At 58.6% G+C, this 17,857-nt stretch overlaps 1 protein-coding gene across 7 annotated transcripts in view; it reads left to right on the forward strand.

Moving 5' to 3' along the window:
• The window catches only part of PRKCA (protein kinase C alpha), a 277,132-nt gene extending 261,169 nt beyond the window's left edge, over positions 1-15,963 (forward strand). For 6 of the 7 annotated variants that reach the window (XM_023756965.1, XM_023756964.1, XM_023756963.1 and 3 more), the window contains 3 exons: positions 1,963-2,070; positions 3,470-3,610; positions 14,303-15,963. In XM_023756965.1, the coding sequence (XP_023612733.1) occupies positions 1,963-2,070; positions 3,470-3,610; positions 14,303-14,467 (414 nt within the window). In that variant the 3' untranslated portion in view covers positions 14,468-15,963. The remainder of the gene's footprint in view (positions 1-1,962; positions 2,071-3,469; positions 3,611-14,302) is intronic. The other variant, XM_006092426.3, reaches the window with a different exon arrangement.
• Positions 15,964-17,857: the final 1,894 nt, after the last annotated feature.

The following is a 17,857-nucleotide window of genomic DNA, read 5'->3' on the forward strand; positions in this document are numbered from 1 at the left end:
CAGCCGCAGTTTGCCGACCACTGTCCTAAGCCAAAGCTCGGGCGACATGTAGGGGTCGCTTTTTAGGGAAGATGCGGTGTTCTGTGGGTGTCATGTAACAGGTGGTCGGGAGAAGTAGGCTGCGTGATATCGGGCCGAGAAGACTGTGGGATGGGCTGTGGGACTGGCCTCCACTGTCCCTCTTGCAGGTGCAGCCGCACCCTCACCCCCACCCGCCCTGCCCTGCTCTGTCGATAGAAGTAGCACCTCCCCCTGCTGGCCCCGGCCACCATCTGCTGCCTGCACTGCCCAATGGGGTGGCTGCCTCCAACGGGCTTGCCAGGTGGGCATCCCAGGGCCATGGGACTTCTGCCCACGGAACCCCACATGGGGCAGGCTGCCCCTGCGCTGCTCTGAGTCACTCACAGGCGGGCTGATGGCAGCTCTCCTCACCCACCTGCACGCTTCCCCCAAGTTAGACATTCGTAACGCCGGGCACTTACAACCGGAAAACGGGCCTATTTATTTCTATTTTTAGACACACACACACAAAAAAAGCATGAGTGGTAGCAGTCACCCCATACCTGGTCCGAAAGTGGGGTTCTTTATAGGCTCGGCATCTTCCCTCTGTGGGTGTGGCTCCCGTGTGCCGGCCTTGCTTCCAGCTCCTGTTCAGGGCGGGGCTTGGGGCCGAGGAGGAAGGTGGGGGCCAGATGAACAGTTCCGGATGGTTTGTGAGTGGTGGTTAGGGGAGCGCTCTGCTTAGTTCAGCTACTCTCTTACTCGGGGGAAGATGTTTGATGAGAAGGGACCGCACGGTTGTTTTTGGCCCATGGTATCGTTTAAATTTAAGCCAGACTTTGTCATTATCTGAGCCCTAACCCTGTCAGCCAAAGTGACTGGAGTCCTCCCTATAATGAGAAGGAACATAAAGATGAAACATAGGACTCTGCACGAGGGCCGACCTGGTCTGCCTTTTGCGTGCTGAGCTCACGGCTAAGTTAAAGGGGACGGTAAGCAGGTTCCCCTAAGCCCCCTCGTGCTGTGGGTTGTCCAGGAGGCAGGTGATTTGCTGACCTCAGTACTGAAGACATGCTGGAGGCATCCTGGGCTCCCCTTCCTCCCGAGGACCCCGCAGCCCCCAACAACAGCTCGTCTACCTGAATCACAACACCAGTGCCGCTAAGCACCCTTCACTGGGCTCTTACTGGATACAAGACACAATATCAGGCACTTTACAGACTCACCAGGGAACCCATTTTGTAGATTGGAAAACTGTGTCTTAAGGAGGCAAGTCACTTGTCTCTGGACAATCAGCTAGGAGGAGGTGGAGCTGGAATTCTGGTTTACGTCTGCCTGGCTTTAAAGCTGGGGCCTCCCGCAGAGCCACATGCCTCCCTCTCTCCACAGGGAGCTGCAACCCCCCCACCCCCCGAAAAAGATGGGAGGTGTCGGGTGGAAGCTGAGCTCCTGTCACCGCCACCACACGGGGGGCAGCTCTGTGTTGGGTCAGAGGGGCCCTGATGTGCATTCCGGACCCAAGGAAGTCCTCTTTGCCCGGGTTCTGATGTCCCCGTCACCCCATGTTCGGAATCCAAAGGCATTAGCGTCCTCCACCCCACCCCCACCCTCTGAACACAAGGCCGTCTAACCTACTGGGTCATAATTCCATTTTAACACATAATTGCAAGATTAATGGGTTAATTATCATTTATTTAAAAAATCAAAGCATTACTCAGAAGCACTTTTCTCAAAGATTGTTTTGGGTTGCCCAGGGAGAGATCGTTAGAGGAGCAGAGGGAAACGGGAAAGCATACCACCTGCGAGCGAGGAAATGAAAGCTGGTCCAGGAAGCCCGCACGCACGCGTCTGGGCTGACTGCAGCCTGGGGGGGACCCCCGGTGTCGCACGAGTGCGGCCCTTGGGGCGCCGCCTTCAACGACCTGCCTAAATATCTCTCCATCTTCCTCTTTTCCGGAACAGCCTCCGTTCGACGGCGAGGACGAGGACGAGCTCTTTCAGTCTATCATGGAGCACAACGTTTCTTACCCCAAATCCTTGTCCAAGGAGGCCGTCTCCATCTGCAAGGGAGTGAGTGCACTGGGTTCCTTTTAGGGTCACAGACCGAAAGGGTGGACGGGCGATCTTTCCCACACTCCCCAGCAAGAGGGCGCAGGGACCCCGCCACTGCCTCCCGCCTTCACGGGCGAGGGCCTGGGGACCTGCGGGGCGCGGTGGGGAACGCGGAGCCTGGGACACGGGTTGACACCCCAACACCTCCGGAAACTCAGTAGCTTTAGTTCGCCATTCTCCCCCGCTCCCCAGCCCATGAAGTTGTGGTGCCGTTTAGCGGAAGTGATCACAGACGCTTAGAAAACGTTAGTTATCCTCCGCTGTACACCTCCGTTAGTGCTGTGCCCATTCCTCTGTTTTTGAGATGTAACACACGTGTAGAAAAGGGTGCCCGTCATCTGTGCAGGCCAATGAATTGTCACAAAATGGACACGCGTGCCCAGCACCTCGAGGGCTGCCCCTGTCCCGCCCGGCAGTCACCCCCACGCGTCACTGCGTGCACCCCCACGCGTCACTGCGTGCGTGCACTGTGCCCGTTTTGAACTTTGGATGCGCCCTGGGCCTGGCTTTTCCCCTGACACTGCGATGGTGAGCTCTCTCCACGGTGCTGCGTGTGGTGGAAGCCCGTCTTCCGCTCGGCCGCGCGGTATTCCGTCGAGTGGACGTGCCACCCTCTGTGTATGCGTTCTGCTGGCGGGCGCTCGGTCAGCTGCTCTCTGGGGAGGGGCTGCCATGAGCCTTCTGGGTCATGGGTTTTGAGGAACGTGTGAATGAAATTTTCTGCTTTTTCAATTTGATTGAGGTACAATAGACAAATAAAATTGTAATATATTTAAAGTGAACAACAGGATGACGTGATAGATGTATGCATTGGCCATTCGTATCCACGGGTTCCACATCCGTAGATTCAACCAACCACAGATCTAAAATATTCCCCCCAAAAAGTGACATGGTTGCTGACCTGTACCCATGGAGGGAGGCCTACGATGGCTGTGTCTGTACTGAACATGGACAGACTTTTTTTTCTTGTCATTATTCCCAACAATACAGTATAACTGCTATTTAGATGGCATTTGCATTGTATCAGGTGTTATAAGTAACCTGGGGATAATTGAAAGTATACGGGAGGATGTGTGCAGGTTATATGCAAATACTACACCTTTTATATGAGCATCCGTGGGTTTTGGTACCCACGAGGGTCCTAGAGCTCATCCCTGTGAACACGGAGGGGTGACGGGACCTTATGAAAGGAACCCCACAGTCACGCTAACTCATCCATCACCTCACAGAGTCACTCGTTTTTCTTCTTTGGAGAGAGAACACTTAATTCTTCTCTCTTGGCACATTTAAGTCATACAACACATTAATATCAACTGCAGTCACACGTTATGCATTAGATCCTCTCTCCTGCTTCCAGCTGATGACCAAGCACCCGGGCAAGCGGCTGGGCTGCGGGCCTGAGGGCGAGCGGGACGTGCGAGAACACGCCTTCTTCCGGAGGATCGACTGGGAGAAGCTGGAGAACAGGGAGATCCAGCCGCCCTTCAAGCCCAAAGTGGTGAGTCGGGGCACCGCCGCTTCCTGGGCCCCGGTTCCCCAAATCCTGTGGGGCCCACCCACCCTTTTCCTGGAGAGCGGAAGGCGGTGACCCCTGGGTTCTGCAGGGGGAAAGGCCAGTGCCTGCCTTGCCCTCCATCCTGTGTCTGGGCCACCAGCATTCCTGCTGACTTTGAGAGTCAGGACAGACGGGCAGCGAGGGGAGCCTGTGTCCACCGGGCACTCCAACGGGGCGACGGCCGAGCGCCCCCAGAACCGTTAGAGAGCCGGGGCAGGGCTGCTTGGTTTGGATTTCATGGTCCGTGTTCCTTGCTGAGAGGCGTTGGGCGGACTTCGCCGTGGCTCCGGTTGTCCCGGACTTGCCTGGCAGGCCATTGGCAGGGCCCTGGGCGCCGGTCTCAGCTTGGCCGCTGCCCCTGCTGCCGGGGTAGGGGGGGGTGGGGGGGGGGTGGGGGGGGGGGGGGCACAATGTTTTGGTGTCGCCACCCTTATTCAGACTGCTTCCTATAGGGGCCCACTCTCTTCATTTATTTAACAAATACTATGCACCGGGCCCTGTCCTGAGGGCTTTACAAAGTCATTCATTGAACCCTCACAACAACCCTGTAGGTCAGTGGTTCTCAACCTTCTGGCCCTTTAAATACAGTTCCTCATGTTGTGACCCAACTATAAAATTATTTTCGTTGCTACTTCATAACTGTAATGTTGCTACTGTTATAAATCATAATGTAAATATCTGATATGCAGGATGGTCTTAGGCGGCCCCTGTGAAAGGGTCGTTCGACCGCCAAAGGGGTCGCGACCCACAGGTTGAGAACCGCTGCTGTAGGTGGATACTGTCGCTCCCAATAACAGTTGAGGAAACTGAGGCTCAGGGCGGCTGAGTAACTTGCCTGAGGACACACAGCCGACAGGTGGTAGAACCAGGATTCGGACTCAGTGTTCTGGCTCCTGGACCTGTGTCCTCACCCACCACACCATCGCTCCACCTCGAGGGCTGCCACCGCCAGCTCTGACTGTGAGCTCCCTGCTCTTGCCTTTCTGAATGTTTCTATCTCTGGAGGTAAACTGCCTCCAAGCCTCCTCGCTCGCCCACCTGCCGCGTGGTGGTGCCTCCTAGAGGGCTGTTCTCGGCACCCGTGTCTGAAAGCGGGGTGGGTCCATGCCTGCAGCTCAGCCAGCGCCTCGGCCAGCGATGCAGACAGGGCAGCGTTATTGCACAGTCGGTTCCAGAGGCGGTCCGTGGGTTGGTTCGGCCCAGATCCGCCTCCCAAGGAGTGCCCCAGAACAGGCAGAGGGGACCCCCGGGTGGCTGAGTTACTGACTGGGGGGCACGCGGCTTCCTCGCCGAACGTGCTTACGTGTCCTCCACTCCAAGAATAGAACCGCGGGTGGTCAGCCCGTGGGTTTTATTGCGCCAAGGCATTTTTAGCACGAACTGAAGAAACACTACCGTTAATGAGGTCAGTTACCTTTCTCCTGAATCATCTTTCCGGCGGAGGCCTGATGCACCTGCCGCCCCACCTTCTCTTCAGCCCGTCTCCCTGCGCTCCCGGCTACAGAGCCTGGTCTGACGGGGGCGGGGGAAGAGGACAGTGATGAGTGGTGCTGGGGGCAGTCTCCGCAGAACCCTGTTGGGGATCTTCCTTTGTCCCTTTCGTCGTTACGTAGCCTCCTTACATGGAACCTGAGAGGTGCACTCTGACATGTTACCCACAGCCTCGTTCTTACAGGAGCAACGTAGAGACACACTGCCCCGGCTCGAGGGGTTCAGCAAAACCCACTTACCAGAACGAGCCGAGATGCAGCCCAGCCCCCCTCACACACAGCTCTGTCCCCACCGCTTTCAGAAGGGAGTGCTGGTTTGCAGGGGCTTCCCCCTTCCGTGGGTGCTCAGCCCTGGACTCGGACGTCGGGGAAGCGAGAGCGTGACTCGGCGGGGCAGCCGGGAGTGCAGGTTGCCCCTGGGCCATGGGAATCACTGGGCGTAGTCGCTGGCAGTGGAGCCACAGGCAGAGTGTGTACGTGTGTGTTTATTCCCGAGGCCCTGCTGTCTGTCTGGTTTGTAATCAAGTGCCAGTTAAATAAAAAGCCAGTCACCTCTGGCTGTGAAGGGACGGCCCAGGACTCACCAACGGGAACAGCAAGCACGGCCGAGGCCTTGACACTGACGGCTTCAAGGGAAAGGCCTGTCCAGCAAGAGCCCTGGTCAGAAGGAAAAGAGACCTCACGCGCTCACAGCCGGATTCCTGGGGCAGAGGCCGCAGCCCGCCAGGGGCCCGCAGCCCGCGGGGACCTGTGCGCGGGAGGAAGGAGCTAGCAGCGTGCAGGTGGGCGGAGATGGGGCCGCTAGGGAGAGGAAAGCACAGTGAGGTTAGGAGAAGTGGCCGCAGGACTGCGCAGCTGGGCAGAGTTGGCTCTGAGCCTCGGGTGCAGGGAGCACCACGCTGACCTCTGACCTCGTGGTGCCTGGAGCAGAAAGACCACACGGCAGAATTGGCTCTGAGCCTCGGGTGCAGGGAGCACCACGCTGACCTCTGACCTTGTGGTGCCTGGAGCAGAGGGAACAGGTGTCGTCCTGGCTGCAGAGGGCACTGGGTGGACACAGCAGCGGAAAGAACTGACCGAGGAGACAGGCTGTTATCCTACGATGTTGTCATTAAAAGGTCCAAAGAGTTTACGGAGAAAATACAGGCGGTTTTGTTCCTGCAAAGATGCGGCAATACCAGCCGCGCTGTTGCTGCTGGAAAAACCAATCCGCTGCCACACTGCGGCCAGAGGCTGACTTAGCCCGTGCAGCCAGCCCCTCCCAGAGCCCCTCTCCTGCGTCCAGCCGGCAGCCCTGGTGGATGGAGCTCGTCCCTCTTGGAGTTTGCCCGGTGCTTTTGGAGCAAGCGCTGGCGACTCAGTTTCCCTGAGGCTGAGCAGATGAAGGATCTCGCTCCTGGCTCCCCGTGAGCTCGAGCCTTTGGGTACTGCAAAGGCCTCAGTAACACCCCAATCCCCACGTTACCCAGGGGGCCGCTGGGGGTCGGTGTTTGGTATATTTGTTATTTTCGTCTTTGTTATATTTGTTATTTTTGAACCTCCAATGAAAGATGATCCCCAAATCCCTGACTTCCCTAAGCGAGCAGAGCTCATCCGGAGGAACCGGGTTCCCACGATGCCCCATTTTTCTTCATCTTCCTGCTGACCACAGTCACATTGCTGAAACAACCACAGTCACATTGCTGAAACAAGACCCGAGGGCCCGGGAAGGCGGAGACCCACCGATAGGGACACATGTGTGCGGTGGATCCATCCACAGGCTCCAGGCAGGACTTTCCATGGCACAGTGACGTGACGGTCGGGACCTTCAGTGAGGCCGTGGCCTGGATTCTCTGTCTTTTTTGTAAAATAGTTTTTTAATTGATTTTTAGAGAGAAAGAGAGGAAGGATGGAGAGAGAGAGAGAAACATAGATGTGAGAGCAACTTTGATCAGCTGCCTCACCAGGGACCGAGCCCACAACCCAGGCATGTGCCCTGACCAGGAATCAAGCTGGCCGCCTCCCTGTGCATGGGACGACTCGCAACCACCTAAGCCACCGGCCAGGGCCTGGGTTCTCTTTAAGGCCGCACATAAGGTGGAGCAGAGGGAGAAGAGCGACCGAGTCAGGTGTGGGACGGTGGCCGTCTCCCCCGAGGGTGGCGGGTCTGGAGCTCGCACCCAGGCACCGGGGGGCTGTGGGGAAAGGCTCAGCCAGAAGGGACAGCCTGCACGCGGCGGCCCATTGTGGGGAGGCCCATGCCCCAAAAGGCCCCCACGTGCACTTGTGACGGTGGAGGCGATTTTCAGGAGTGAGGGATGGTCGCTGTGACCTGGATGGTTTTGTAAATTAAAAGCAGGAACAGAAACAGCCATTCTGCCCCCCTGGAGATGAGGCCGCACAGAACTCTCCTTCGTTATAGAAAAGGGCAACAGCAAGCTGCTCTCATTTCCCTCCGAGGAACCCAGCCCAGAGGAGCCTCTGCCACAGGCGCCCGACCGTCCGCTCAGCATTTGGCTGGTGTTCTGAGCAAAAAACGCAGAGTCATAAAAAACCGGCCGCATCAGAAGATCCCACGGAGGAAGGTGCCTTTTTATTTTTAGGTTTAACAAAAAGGTCACTCAAGCAAAGGTGAATATTTAATTTCTGAAGGGGACACACGCACGCAGGCATGCACACGTGTGCACGCTTATGTTTTTCTGAATCATTGGAGAGTAAGTGGCAAACCTACTGCCTCTTCATATCTGATGCCTATAACGAAGGGCACTCCAGGCCCGTGTCCTGCCCCTGTCCCGGTGGGGCGCCCCCAAGGGGCTGTCTGAGCCATCACATGGAGGGAGCCTGGGCTGCGTCCAATCAGGTCCCGGGCAGCGGGAGGTGCATTGTCCTGGCCTCTCCGTGGAACCGGCAGCCATGACACTAATTAAAGGTGAGAGTCCCGGGATGCGGGGAGCTTCGCCAGCACTGTAGGAACACGCACAGCCGTCGGGGCCAGAGGTTCGGCCACATCCTGACGCACGAGGGCACATAGAAGCCTTCGACCAGCCTACGACAGCATCTTCTACTTGGCTAATTAGAGGCAAGAAGGCTTCCTTTTCCTGGATAATTACTCTCCCAGAGACGTTTCTGCTGGAAAGAGATGCGGGGAGCAGTGTGGCCTTTAGAATAAAGACCCACAGAGGCCAGCAGGTCTGTAAGCCTCCAGGAGCTCCCGTGGGAGTGGTGGGCGCGGCGGGCCCTGTGTGCCTGGCGTCATGCAAGCAGACAGGCTCCCAGCATCTGAAGTAAAGGCTGCAACGCAGTGGTCACTGCAGCAGCCTTTCTCGGGAAAGGAGCCAGATCAGCTGGAGCCGGCCATTAGTATAAGGGAAGGCCAGCCCGGCCAGCGGGGCTGATGTTTGAACATCGACCTATGAACCAGGAGGTCACAGTTTGATTCCCAGGCACATGCCCAGGTTGTGGGCTCTATCCCCAGTGTAGGGCGTGCAGGAGGCAGCGATCAATGATTCTCTCTCATCACTGATGTTTCTCTCTCTCTCTCCCTCTCCCTTCCTTTCTGAAATCAGTAAAAATATTTTTTTAAATAATAATAGTAAAGGAGGACCAAATGGAGGGCATGTTGTCATTCCATAGAACAAGCCCAGGGTCAGTGAGGTCTCAGCCCTCTGACACACGTGGCTCTCACACCCACAAGAACCCACTCACGTACCGTGTGGCTCACAGCCCATGTCGGTCAGCAAACCCATCAGCAAAACCGCGGCCTCCTGACCACGACTGGCCTTTCTGAGAGCAGCTTTGAGGCGACCGGGGGAGATGAACAGCGTTTAATTTCGTCTGAGAAACCACAGCCTGGCTCGTCTCTCTCGCCACAGGTCATGGCAACAGATGAAGGAGGTCCCAACCCCTCTTTCTAAAAAGTCATTATCCAAACACTAGCTGTAGGTGGTGAACTAGACAGCTCAGCAGTGGAGAGGGCTCTAAAACGAAAAGACACTGTCTCCCCCTCCCCGGCCACCAGCCCCAGTGTTCACATCTGTTCTGTAACCTTCCGGAAAGTGGTGCACGCGCGTGCACCTACACCCGCGTGGGGCCGCGCCACACAGCCTGGCTCGCACCTTACGGCTTTCCCAGGACAGTGGACCTCAGAGGCGTCTCCACGCCGGCTCCCGCAGGTTTGTGGCATCCTGTCCACGCCGCTCCGATGCCGGGGTTCCGGGGCCGGGCACTGATGTGTTCCAAACACTCTCCCTGTCCGTTCTTATCCTCCAGACTTTCTGTACCAAAACACACTGGCTGCAGTGGGCATCCAGGCCCTCGGTGAGCACACCTCCAGCCCGCGGGTGACGCCACGCGCGCACTAACCTCGCGTTTAACCCTCGGCGCCTGCACCTGCTTGCGTTGGCCGTGCACGGAAGACCCTCCCCTGAGCATGCTGACCTTCCTAGAGAGGGCAGACCAGGCTGCTGCCCCGTGGCCCAGCACCCTCCCTGGGTGGCTCCGTAGCGTGGACATGACCTCCCAGGAGGCCCAAAGCAGACTGTCCGCTCATCTCTGCGGCGGGTTATTTAATCCAATGAAGACAGCACCCAGCCGGGAGGCAGGGGCCACGCAGATGTTGGCGGCGTTCTTACTAACACACGGCGCTAGGACCCGGCACAGGACTGTGGGGCTTGACATGTGGGTACGGCTCCCCTAAGACCAAGCACCTCCTGCTGCCTCATAATTGTCAGCGAGGGTCCCATCTGATGAGTCTCCTTTCTCCTTCCCGTTGCTGCACGCCTGTTCTCTCGGTTGGTTGCGTGCTCTTCCCGCTCTGCTGGGTTTTGTGTGGATTTGCTTGGAAATGGCGGTGTTCTCGTGCTACTCACACTCCCCCGCCCCCCGCCCCCCGCCGGTTCCCTTACACTCTCATGCCCGGGCAGCGAGGGAAAGGGCAGGATTGAGACCAGCACGTGTGGCTCAGTCCCGGCGGCCTCTCCCAGGTGAGGCCCGGAGCCGAGGGGCCCACCTCCACGGCCTCACACACAATGCAAAGGGCGGCGAGTGGCCCGTGTGCCACCTGGGCCCTGGGCGGGGCGTCTCGCTCCCAGATGCCCCCGGAGTCGAATCTTTCTGTGCTTTGTCACAGCTCTGCCAGGCCTGGCATCTCCTAGGTTCGTTTTAGTAATGGGTGATCTGACCAAACGGGTAGGAATGTCAAGACAAAACAAAAACCAAAAAAAGTGACGTCCCGGATCCAGAGCTAAGGAAGAGGGGTGGATTACTCCCGGTGCTCGTTCTCGCCCTGCATGTGATCACACACCTTCCGCACGCCGGCACCTGCTGTCCGTGCGGTGCCTCCCGTCAGTGTCACGCCTGGTCACTGAGAAAGGGTGGCGCCCACCTCAGCCCCTTCGATCCTCACAGCGGGCGTGGAGGGTGGACGTTCACAGCCTCCCCTGACCTTTGCAAAGGTACCCGCGCAGCGAGTTCCCCAAAGCATTGCCCTGAGCTTTGGAACTCTGGTGGGTCCTTCACCCCACTGTACCCCCACTTCTCCTTGGTGTCAGACGCGGCCCAGTGAGCACCGATGCCCTCTGGGCTCACACACCGGCCCAGGCAAGCTCGGGCCGCCTCCCGCAGCCTCTCCCCTCCGTCTGAGAACCCATCAGTTGTGTGGGGCATCGCAGCCCAGAGGCCTCCCTATCCTCCCTCCCTTCCACTCTCTAGAAATCAATGGAAAAAATATCCGAGGGTGAGGATTAAAGAAAACAAAGAAAAGAAGAGCGGGTAGTTGAAGATCTTCTCCAATAGGATTAGAGTGTGTCTGTTCCCAGGCCCCACTTCTCGGGGGCTGTGGAGGACTGATTTTCCAGGCATGAAGAGCCCCTCTGTGGTGGGAAAACTAGCACTGCTTCTCCCAGGGCGGAACCTCTGGTAAAAATAGCTGTGCTCACGCCCCCGCCCGCCCCCCGTGGGAGAACGTGATGTCTTTCTGGTGTGACTCCCCTGAGAATAGCAGTTCCTCCTGTGTCCTCGATCCTCCGGGCCTCAGATCCCGCCTCCGCTCTCCAGGCTTTCTCCGGGCGGGCGGGCGTGCTAGGTACAGCCAGAGGCTCCTTCTTCATCGTTGCCCCCCACCATCCTGCTCAGGTGTCCCGTCCCAGGTGTCCTCACCTGAGGGAACAGGTTTCAAAAGGCTTCCGTTTGCCGGCATCCTCTTTCTCTCTCTGGGATCAGGAAAAGTCCACGGAGACGGACCTGGAAAGAAAAGGGGGCGATTTGCGGTGGCGAGCAGCGTTGAGACCTGCAGGCACACTCCCGTGGGCAGTGATCACAGGGCAGAGCTCCGGTTGGCCGGGGCTCGTCCTTGCCCCTAGTGCCGTGGTCAGCGGCCGGCGTGAGGCTTTTAAAAGTGGGGGTTTCTGCCCTGGGTCTGACAGCATGTGGCCCCCTAAGCAGGGGCAGCCCTCAGCAGTGCCCTGCTCTGGGCGACGGCTTTAGAACTCGATGCCCTGGAGCGTCGGTCCCCTCCCCAGGCTTCAGCGTGGGCCGCCTTTTAGATCTTAGGAGCTCTTCTTTTAGTTGTTTGTGTGTGTGTGTGTGTGTGTGTGTGTGTGTGTGTGTGTGTGTTTATTGATTTCAGAGAGAGAGAGAGACAGCAATGATGAGAGAGAATCATTGATCGGCTGCCTCCTGCACGCTCCCTACTGGAGATCAAGCCTGCAACCCAGGCATGTGCCCTGACCGGGAATCAAGCCATGATCTCCTGGTTCATGGGTCAATGGTCAACCACTGAGCCACGCCAGCCGGTGGTTTTTCTCGTTTCCTGTTCTGTGGCAGCTAAGCGCTGGCTTTGGAACTTCCCACTGGAAGAGGATGGATTCTCCCAGCTACCAAGATGGTCCTCACGGGAAAGGTCACACACAAGTCAGGAGCGAGACGGGGGACCCCGGCCAGCAGAGGGACATGTACTGCGCTTGCCTTCCTCTTGCTTTTAGAGACTTTGCCTTCTTTTCCATTGTTGCAGGAGTTCTTCTTGCCCATCTTTGCCTGGTTCGTGAACAGCAACAGACATGCAAGTGGTTGCTCCTCCAGGGAGCACTGCCCCAGCCCCTGGGAGCACCCCCAGCAGATTCATTTGAATGGTGTCGATCAGTCAGGTTCCCAAAGGATGTTCTCCTTGAAGCCAGCTCTGCTGCGGCGGGAACGCTTGCTGACAGCACCTGCGCCGTGGGCTTCTGCGGCTTGGCCATTCTCTGCCCGCAGGTGGCCGTTCTTGCCTAATCTCCTTGTCTGAGCTCAGGACCGCCTCCGCCTGGCATCGCCATCTTGGTATCAGCACTGTTGACATGTTGGACCAACAATCCTTGGCAGGGGGTGCCCTGTGCACTGCAGAGTGTCTAACAGCACCCCTACCCCTGTCCGAGTCATGATAACCAAAAACGAATTCAGACATTGCCCAGTCACCCCAAAAAGGAGGTGGGGTGCCAAGTTGTCCCTGGTTGAGAACCACTGGAGCATTCGAAGGAGGGCTGTTTCTCTAGCTGTCATCGCAACAGCAGTGTCTGGATGGGGTGCCCCAGGCAGGGTGGGTCCAGGGGGGAGCGGGGGGGTATGGTTGTGCCCTTCTTCTGGGAGAGCCTCTGAGTGGCTCAGAATGGCCTGTGCGTGTGGAGGTGCCGACCGCAGACTCCGCTCCCGCTGACCTTTATTCCGAAGGCGCTCGGTGTTCCCCAGGGAACAGGGAGGCGGAGGGAAACCCCGTGATAGCAGGACCAGCAGTTAGCATGGCCTCCGCAGGGGCTGGAAGGGCCCCGGACAGCTCCCCCCCCCACCCCTCATCTCCCACCCACCTGCCCCCTTTTCCCCACCAACACGCCCCTCATTTCCACGCACCAGCCCCTGGTCTGAACTCTCCTCGGTTAAGAGCACGTGGTCACTTGTGAAAACAAAAACCAGCCGGAAGGAATGCCACCCGTGAGGAAGGCCTGGCTTGGCCTTGATGGCCGGCCTTCCGCCGAGATGGGTCCCTGGGGCAGGTTCTGTCGCTGATAAGAAGGTGGGGAGAGCGCAGTGAGGCTAGATTCCCAGGCAGCCTTCTAGGAGATGGGAGAGACGTGGGAAAGGGCGAGAGGGGTGGCCCCGGGCCTGGACTGTGCCATGCGCTCACCACAAGCCGGGCTGTGTGCGAAACTCCACGTCATCTTCCTCGCCGCCCAGGCAGGGAGCCCCGTCTTCCTCCCGTTTCTCAGATGAGGGGACGGGATGGACCCCCCACAGCTTCCCTAGAGCCATCCTCTGGGAATGCTGGGTCGTTTACAGCCTCTGCTGATGCAGCGTTTGTCCCCATTGCCCATGGCCCCACAGGTAAAAGGCCTCACAAGTGTGGGGGCCGTGGTCAGGTCACTGGGCACCTCCCAGCTCCCTGTCTCAGAGCCGCCCGGGGGTCTGGGGGACTTCAACTGCCACAGCCCCTCTGGGGGGCGGGGACAGTGAGGACACCCCTTGGCCTCATTGGGGGCTGGGCTGCCATGGCCGCTGTGTGTCTCAGAGCCTCCACAGGGGCGGGCTCTGCCTGCAGCCCCCAGCCCCCAACACGCCCCCAACCAGTTCCGTCCGACACGCCTTCACCCTCCCCCAGTGCCGGTTAGAGACGGGCCTAGGGGTTGAGCAGTTGGAAGGCACGAATCACAGCGCCTTTACTTTACTACAAACGCGGTCGCAAAGAACCAGATGTGGAGCAGTCACCCCAACCTCTAGGCCCAGGGGTCACTGCCTGTACCCCATTCACGTCCCAGCCTTCCACATGGAACCAAGACTGATGCCTCGCGTGTGTGTGCATGTGCGTGCGTGTGTGTGTGTGTGTGTGTGTGTGTGTATGTGTGTGTTATCCATGCTCAGGCCCTGCTTGCTCTGTAAGATGGACATGAAGCAGCGGCCCCCTTGGGGTCCCCTCACTGTCCACAGTGCGTTTCTGCCGAGGGGTTCACTGCGGGGGGAGGGGGTGAAGATGTACACCCAAACGAGTCTCGTTCTTGTTGGCTGTGCCTGGCTTTCAACCCAGCGACCTGCAAGCCTCCAAGTTCTCCCGCCTAACCTGCCCGACGCCCCGGGGGCTCCTCCCCGCGGGCTGCTCCACGCTCCGCATGCCGACTGACCTCCCCCCTTTCCTCTTCCTCCGCAGTGTGGCAAAGGCGCAGAAAACTTCGACAAGTTCTTCACACGCGGGCAGCCCGTCCTAACGCCTCCCGACCAGCTGGTCATCGCTAACATCGACCAGGCTGATTTCGAAGGGTTCTCGTATGTCAACCCCCAGTTTGTGCACCCCATCTTACAGAGCCCAGTATGAAGCTCACCCACGGAACACACGCCTCCCCTGCCCCCGCCCCCCCACGCCCCTCCCGCAGTGGGACCTGATCCTTCACCTGACACTTTATGGCCGCGGCCTGGTTTCTCGTTCCAGACGGAGGCCAGAAAGATCGTACGGTTGTTAGTCCAAACGTGACCTCCCGTGCAGGGCCTTTCTCTTACAACCAAGAACCTTATCTTAGCGGAAGAGAACACAGAGCTCAGTGTCCGGTTTCGTCATGTGGAGGCTGCCTCCGGCGTAGGGCAGCCCTTCCTGGAAAGCAAACAGACTCTTGCCCCTTTTTGGTACGATTTGATACGTTTTCCCCGTCCTGTCTGTCGGTTCTCACCATCAGAATCCTGCCCCCACCCCAACCAGAGCTGTGGGCTGGACACGGCCCCACCCAGGCGCCTTGGGAAGGAGACGGGGACCCAGAGAGCAGAGAGCGAGCCGGGCGGGTGGGGGCGGGCCGGCGCGGAGCACCTGCCCTTGGTTCTCCATGGAAAGAGTCGCCCGTTGCCAGCTCACTGTTCCCAGACGTTGACAGTCATAACCCCATCACGGCCCGGCAGTGACCGGATCTTTTAAGGAAAGAGAGCAAGGAAGCCTCGGGTGGGTGTCCGTGGGTCTGTCGTCTCGTCCCCACGCGGTCGCTCCCCGTCGTGATGCCTGCATTTCTTTGTAAGAGGCCAAACCTTCTAAGGACTTTGCACAGGACGTCACTCCCCATCCAGGACACGCCGGTGCGTGTGCGTGTGCGTGTGCGCGTCCGTGTTAACCTCTGGGAGGTTACGCTGCGATCTGATCGGGGTGCCATCCGCAACACCAACCACGCACCAGTGTTGTTAGCCAACCCTCCTCCCCCCCACCCCCACGCACACCCATGTTTTGCCGCCTGCTTCCTAGGGAGCGAAGTGTACGCCCCGCCCCTTTTGTATTTATTTATTGACTAGGCTGCGGTGTCGTGTAGGGGAGTACGATGTACAGTAACTTAAAGTGTTGACTTGAGACCCGGTCCCTCCCGTCTCTGGCCCTGACATCCCCTGAGGGATGAAAAACAATCCGGCTTCGGCCCCCACATCCGGCTAGTGCCGAATGACCCACCTGAGGCTGTAGAATCAGGAGACCTGGCCGCGCATCCGCTCGGAGATGCTGTCTTGCGAGAAGGGTTTTCCTGTGTTTTGCAGATGCATCATGCAATGAAGTCTGCATGTGTCTGATAAACCTTCATCACAAGCGAATCTATACACTGATACAAGCGTATCAAGCATAAGGAGAGTATTACCCTAATTTCATAAGAGAAAATTGTGCTATACTCGTGAAGGCTCTTGTTTCTAACCTGCTTCTGTGATTAAGTTTTAGTAAATTCGTTGCTGCCCTGCTTCCTCTCCCCTCCCCGACCCCGTGTGCCCCCTGCGCATTGCCTCTGTATTGGACATACTGATTTTTTAACATAGATCTAATTTCAGAAATGAATGGCTACTTTACCTGATTAATTAGCTATATGTATATGTATTTGATTCTACCTGCAAAAGGAAGCTTTGGGGGATTATATTTGGGAAGAGACTGTCTCTTAGCTTCTTAGCACCAGCTTCTGTGCGGTGCTGTGTCCCTCCTTCCTCCCGGGGAAGCGGGGATGTCGGACTCCAGTGCGAGCAGAGGTGGTGTGATCACAGCCACCCCACCCCCCAGTCCTTTCAGCCGCGTTGCTGTGTGTGACTCGTGGAGGGGGGAGGGGGCCCCTGCCAATCCGTGTGCGTGGCCACACCAGACGCCTCGTGCCCTGGAGGGACCGCGCGCCTGCTCCTCAGGTGCAGACTCCCCGAGACAGACTGTCCCTGGAGCTCCCAGCGGACCCCTTCAGAGGCTGCAGGGGCCCCCCAGCTGCCCTGGAACCAGCCGGGTGCCCTCCGTGGGGGGCAGCATCCCAGGCCAGGCCCTCGAGAAGCCGGCTTCTGGGCGGAAAGAACGTCCTGAATGGAAGCCACCTTGTCCCGCCAGGGTCTGCGTCTCTCCTGGTTCCCAGGACCAGCTCCAGGCTGCGTGCCTCCTCCACGTGGTTCCGCTGTTTGCCTGATGTTGGTGGGACACACGCCCACTGAGGGGCGTTGAGCAGGGGCGGGGGGCGTCTGTCCTGGGAAGGAAGGGAGTGGGGTGGGGAGCAGGTCAGCCCCAGAAAGAGCAACTCCTCAGCCGCCTCGGATGGGCCGTGGACTTCAGAGCGGCGGTCCTGCAGGTCAGCGCACGTGTGGGGGTCAGGCCCGCCTCCATTGGGTCTGGTAGAAAAGGGACCAGTTTATAGAAAGAGCCTAAGACACAAAAGAGCCCGTCCTCACCCGTCCTCATGCCCAGAACAGAGCCACGACAGACGGTGCCCCACCAAGCTGAGGGGAGGAAGGCCCCGGAGAGGCCCTCGGACTGGGCGTCGCTTGTCCTGAGCCCCGAGCCCATGCTGCCCGCCTGGGCTCAGCCCGCATGGGCTCCGGCTTTCCGGAAGCAGCGACTCATTTCCAATCACTCAGATTTCCCCAGGAAACACACTCACCTCCCAGCTGCTGGCCTGCTTTCCGAGCCTGTGACGTTTTCAAAGAAAAGGCCCCGTCTGCGGACCGGCACTCCGCCCGCCCGAGGAACAGCAGGCTTGGGGACGGGCAGGGAGGCTGCCCACGACCCAGCCTGCTCGATGCGATGCTGTGTCCTGGATCCCGATAGAGACTCCTGCTTGGAAGGTTCCGGCAGCCCAGACAGTCACTGCGGGAAGATAAGGCACGTGGAGACCATCCCAAAGCTGCCAGCGCAGCGCCTATGAGATTCCATGGCGCCGTCCTGCTCGCAGGCATCCTGCGAATAGAGGCCCAGCAGCCTGGTGGGGGCTGGAAGGAGGAGGGCCTTACAGGTGATGGGGGGCCCTAGGAGGTTCCAGCCCGAATCGCCAGGGCCCCGGCCGGCCGAAGCTAGCAGAATCTGAGCCTCCACCGGACGCAGCGGCCGTGCCTCCGAAAGGCCGGCACACGGCCCTGCGGTAGTTTCTCTTGGACGGCGGCTGAGCCGGGCTGGATCTCCCCTGCGGCTGCCGACCGGCGGGCTGCAGCCCCTTCTCTCGGCATCTCGGCAAAAGCCACCAGGTGTCTGGTTTGAATGGAAGGCTGTGGAGCACGGCCATCGGAGTTCACAGGAGGTTCACTCAAGGCAAGAACTGACTCCAGAAGTTGATAAATGACTGCTCGTCAACACGTCGAGTCCTCTCCTGTCCCCCTGACCAGGCACAAGTTCGTGCAGTACCGCTGCCTGTCTTTCCTCATGAGGCCTTCTTATGGGGATTTGGTGGAAAATCAGAAGGTGGGGAGCTCTCTGGGAACGACCCGAGACTCTGCAAGGCCAGGATGAATG

Source organism: Myotis lucifugus, unplaced genomic scaffold (genome assembly GCF_000147115.1).
Source record: "Myotis lucifugus unplaced genomic scaffold, Myoluc2.0 scaffold_100, whole genome shotgun sequence".
In the NCBI taxonomy this organism is placed as follows: Eukaryota; Metazoa; Chordata; class Mammalia; order Chiroptera; family Vespertilionidae; genus Myotis; species Myotis lucifugus.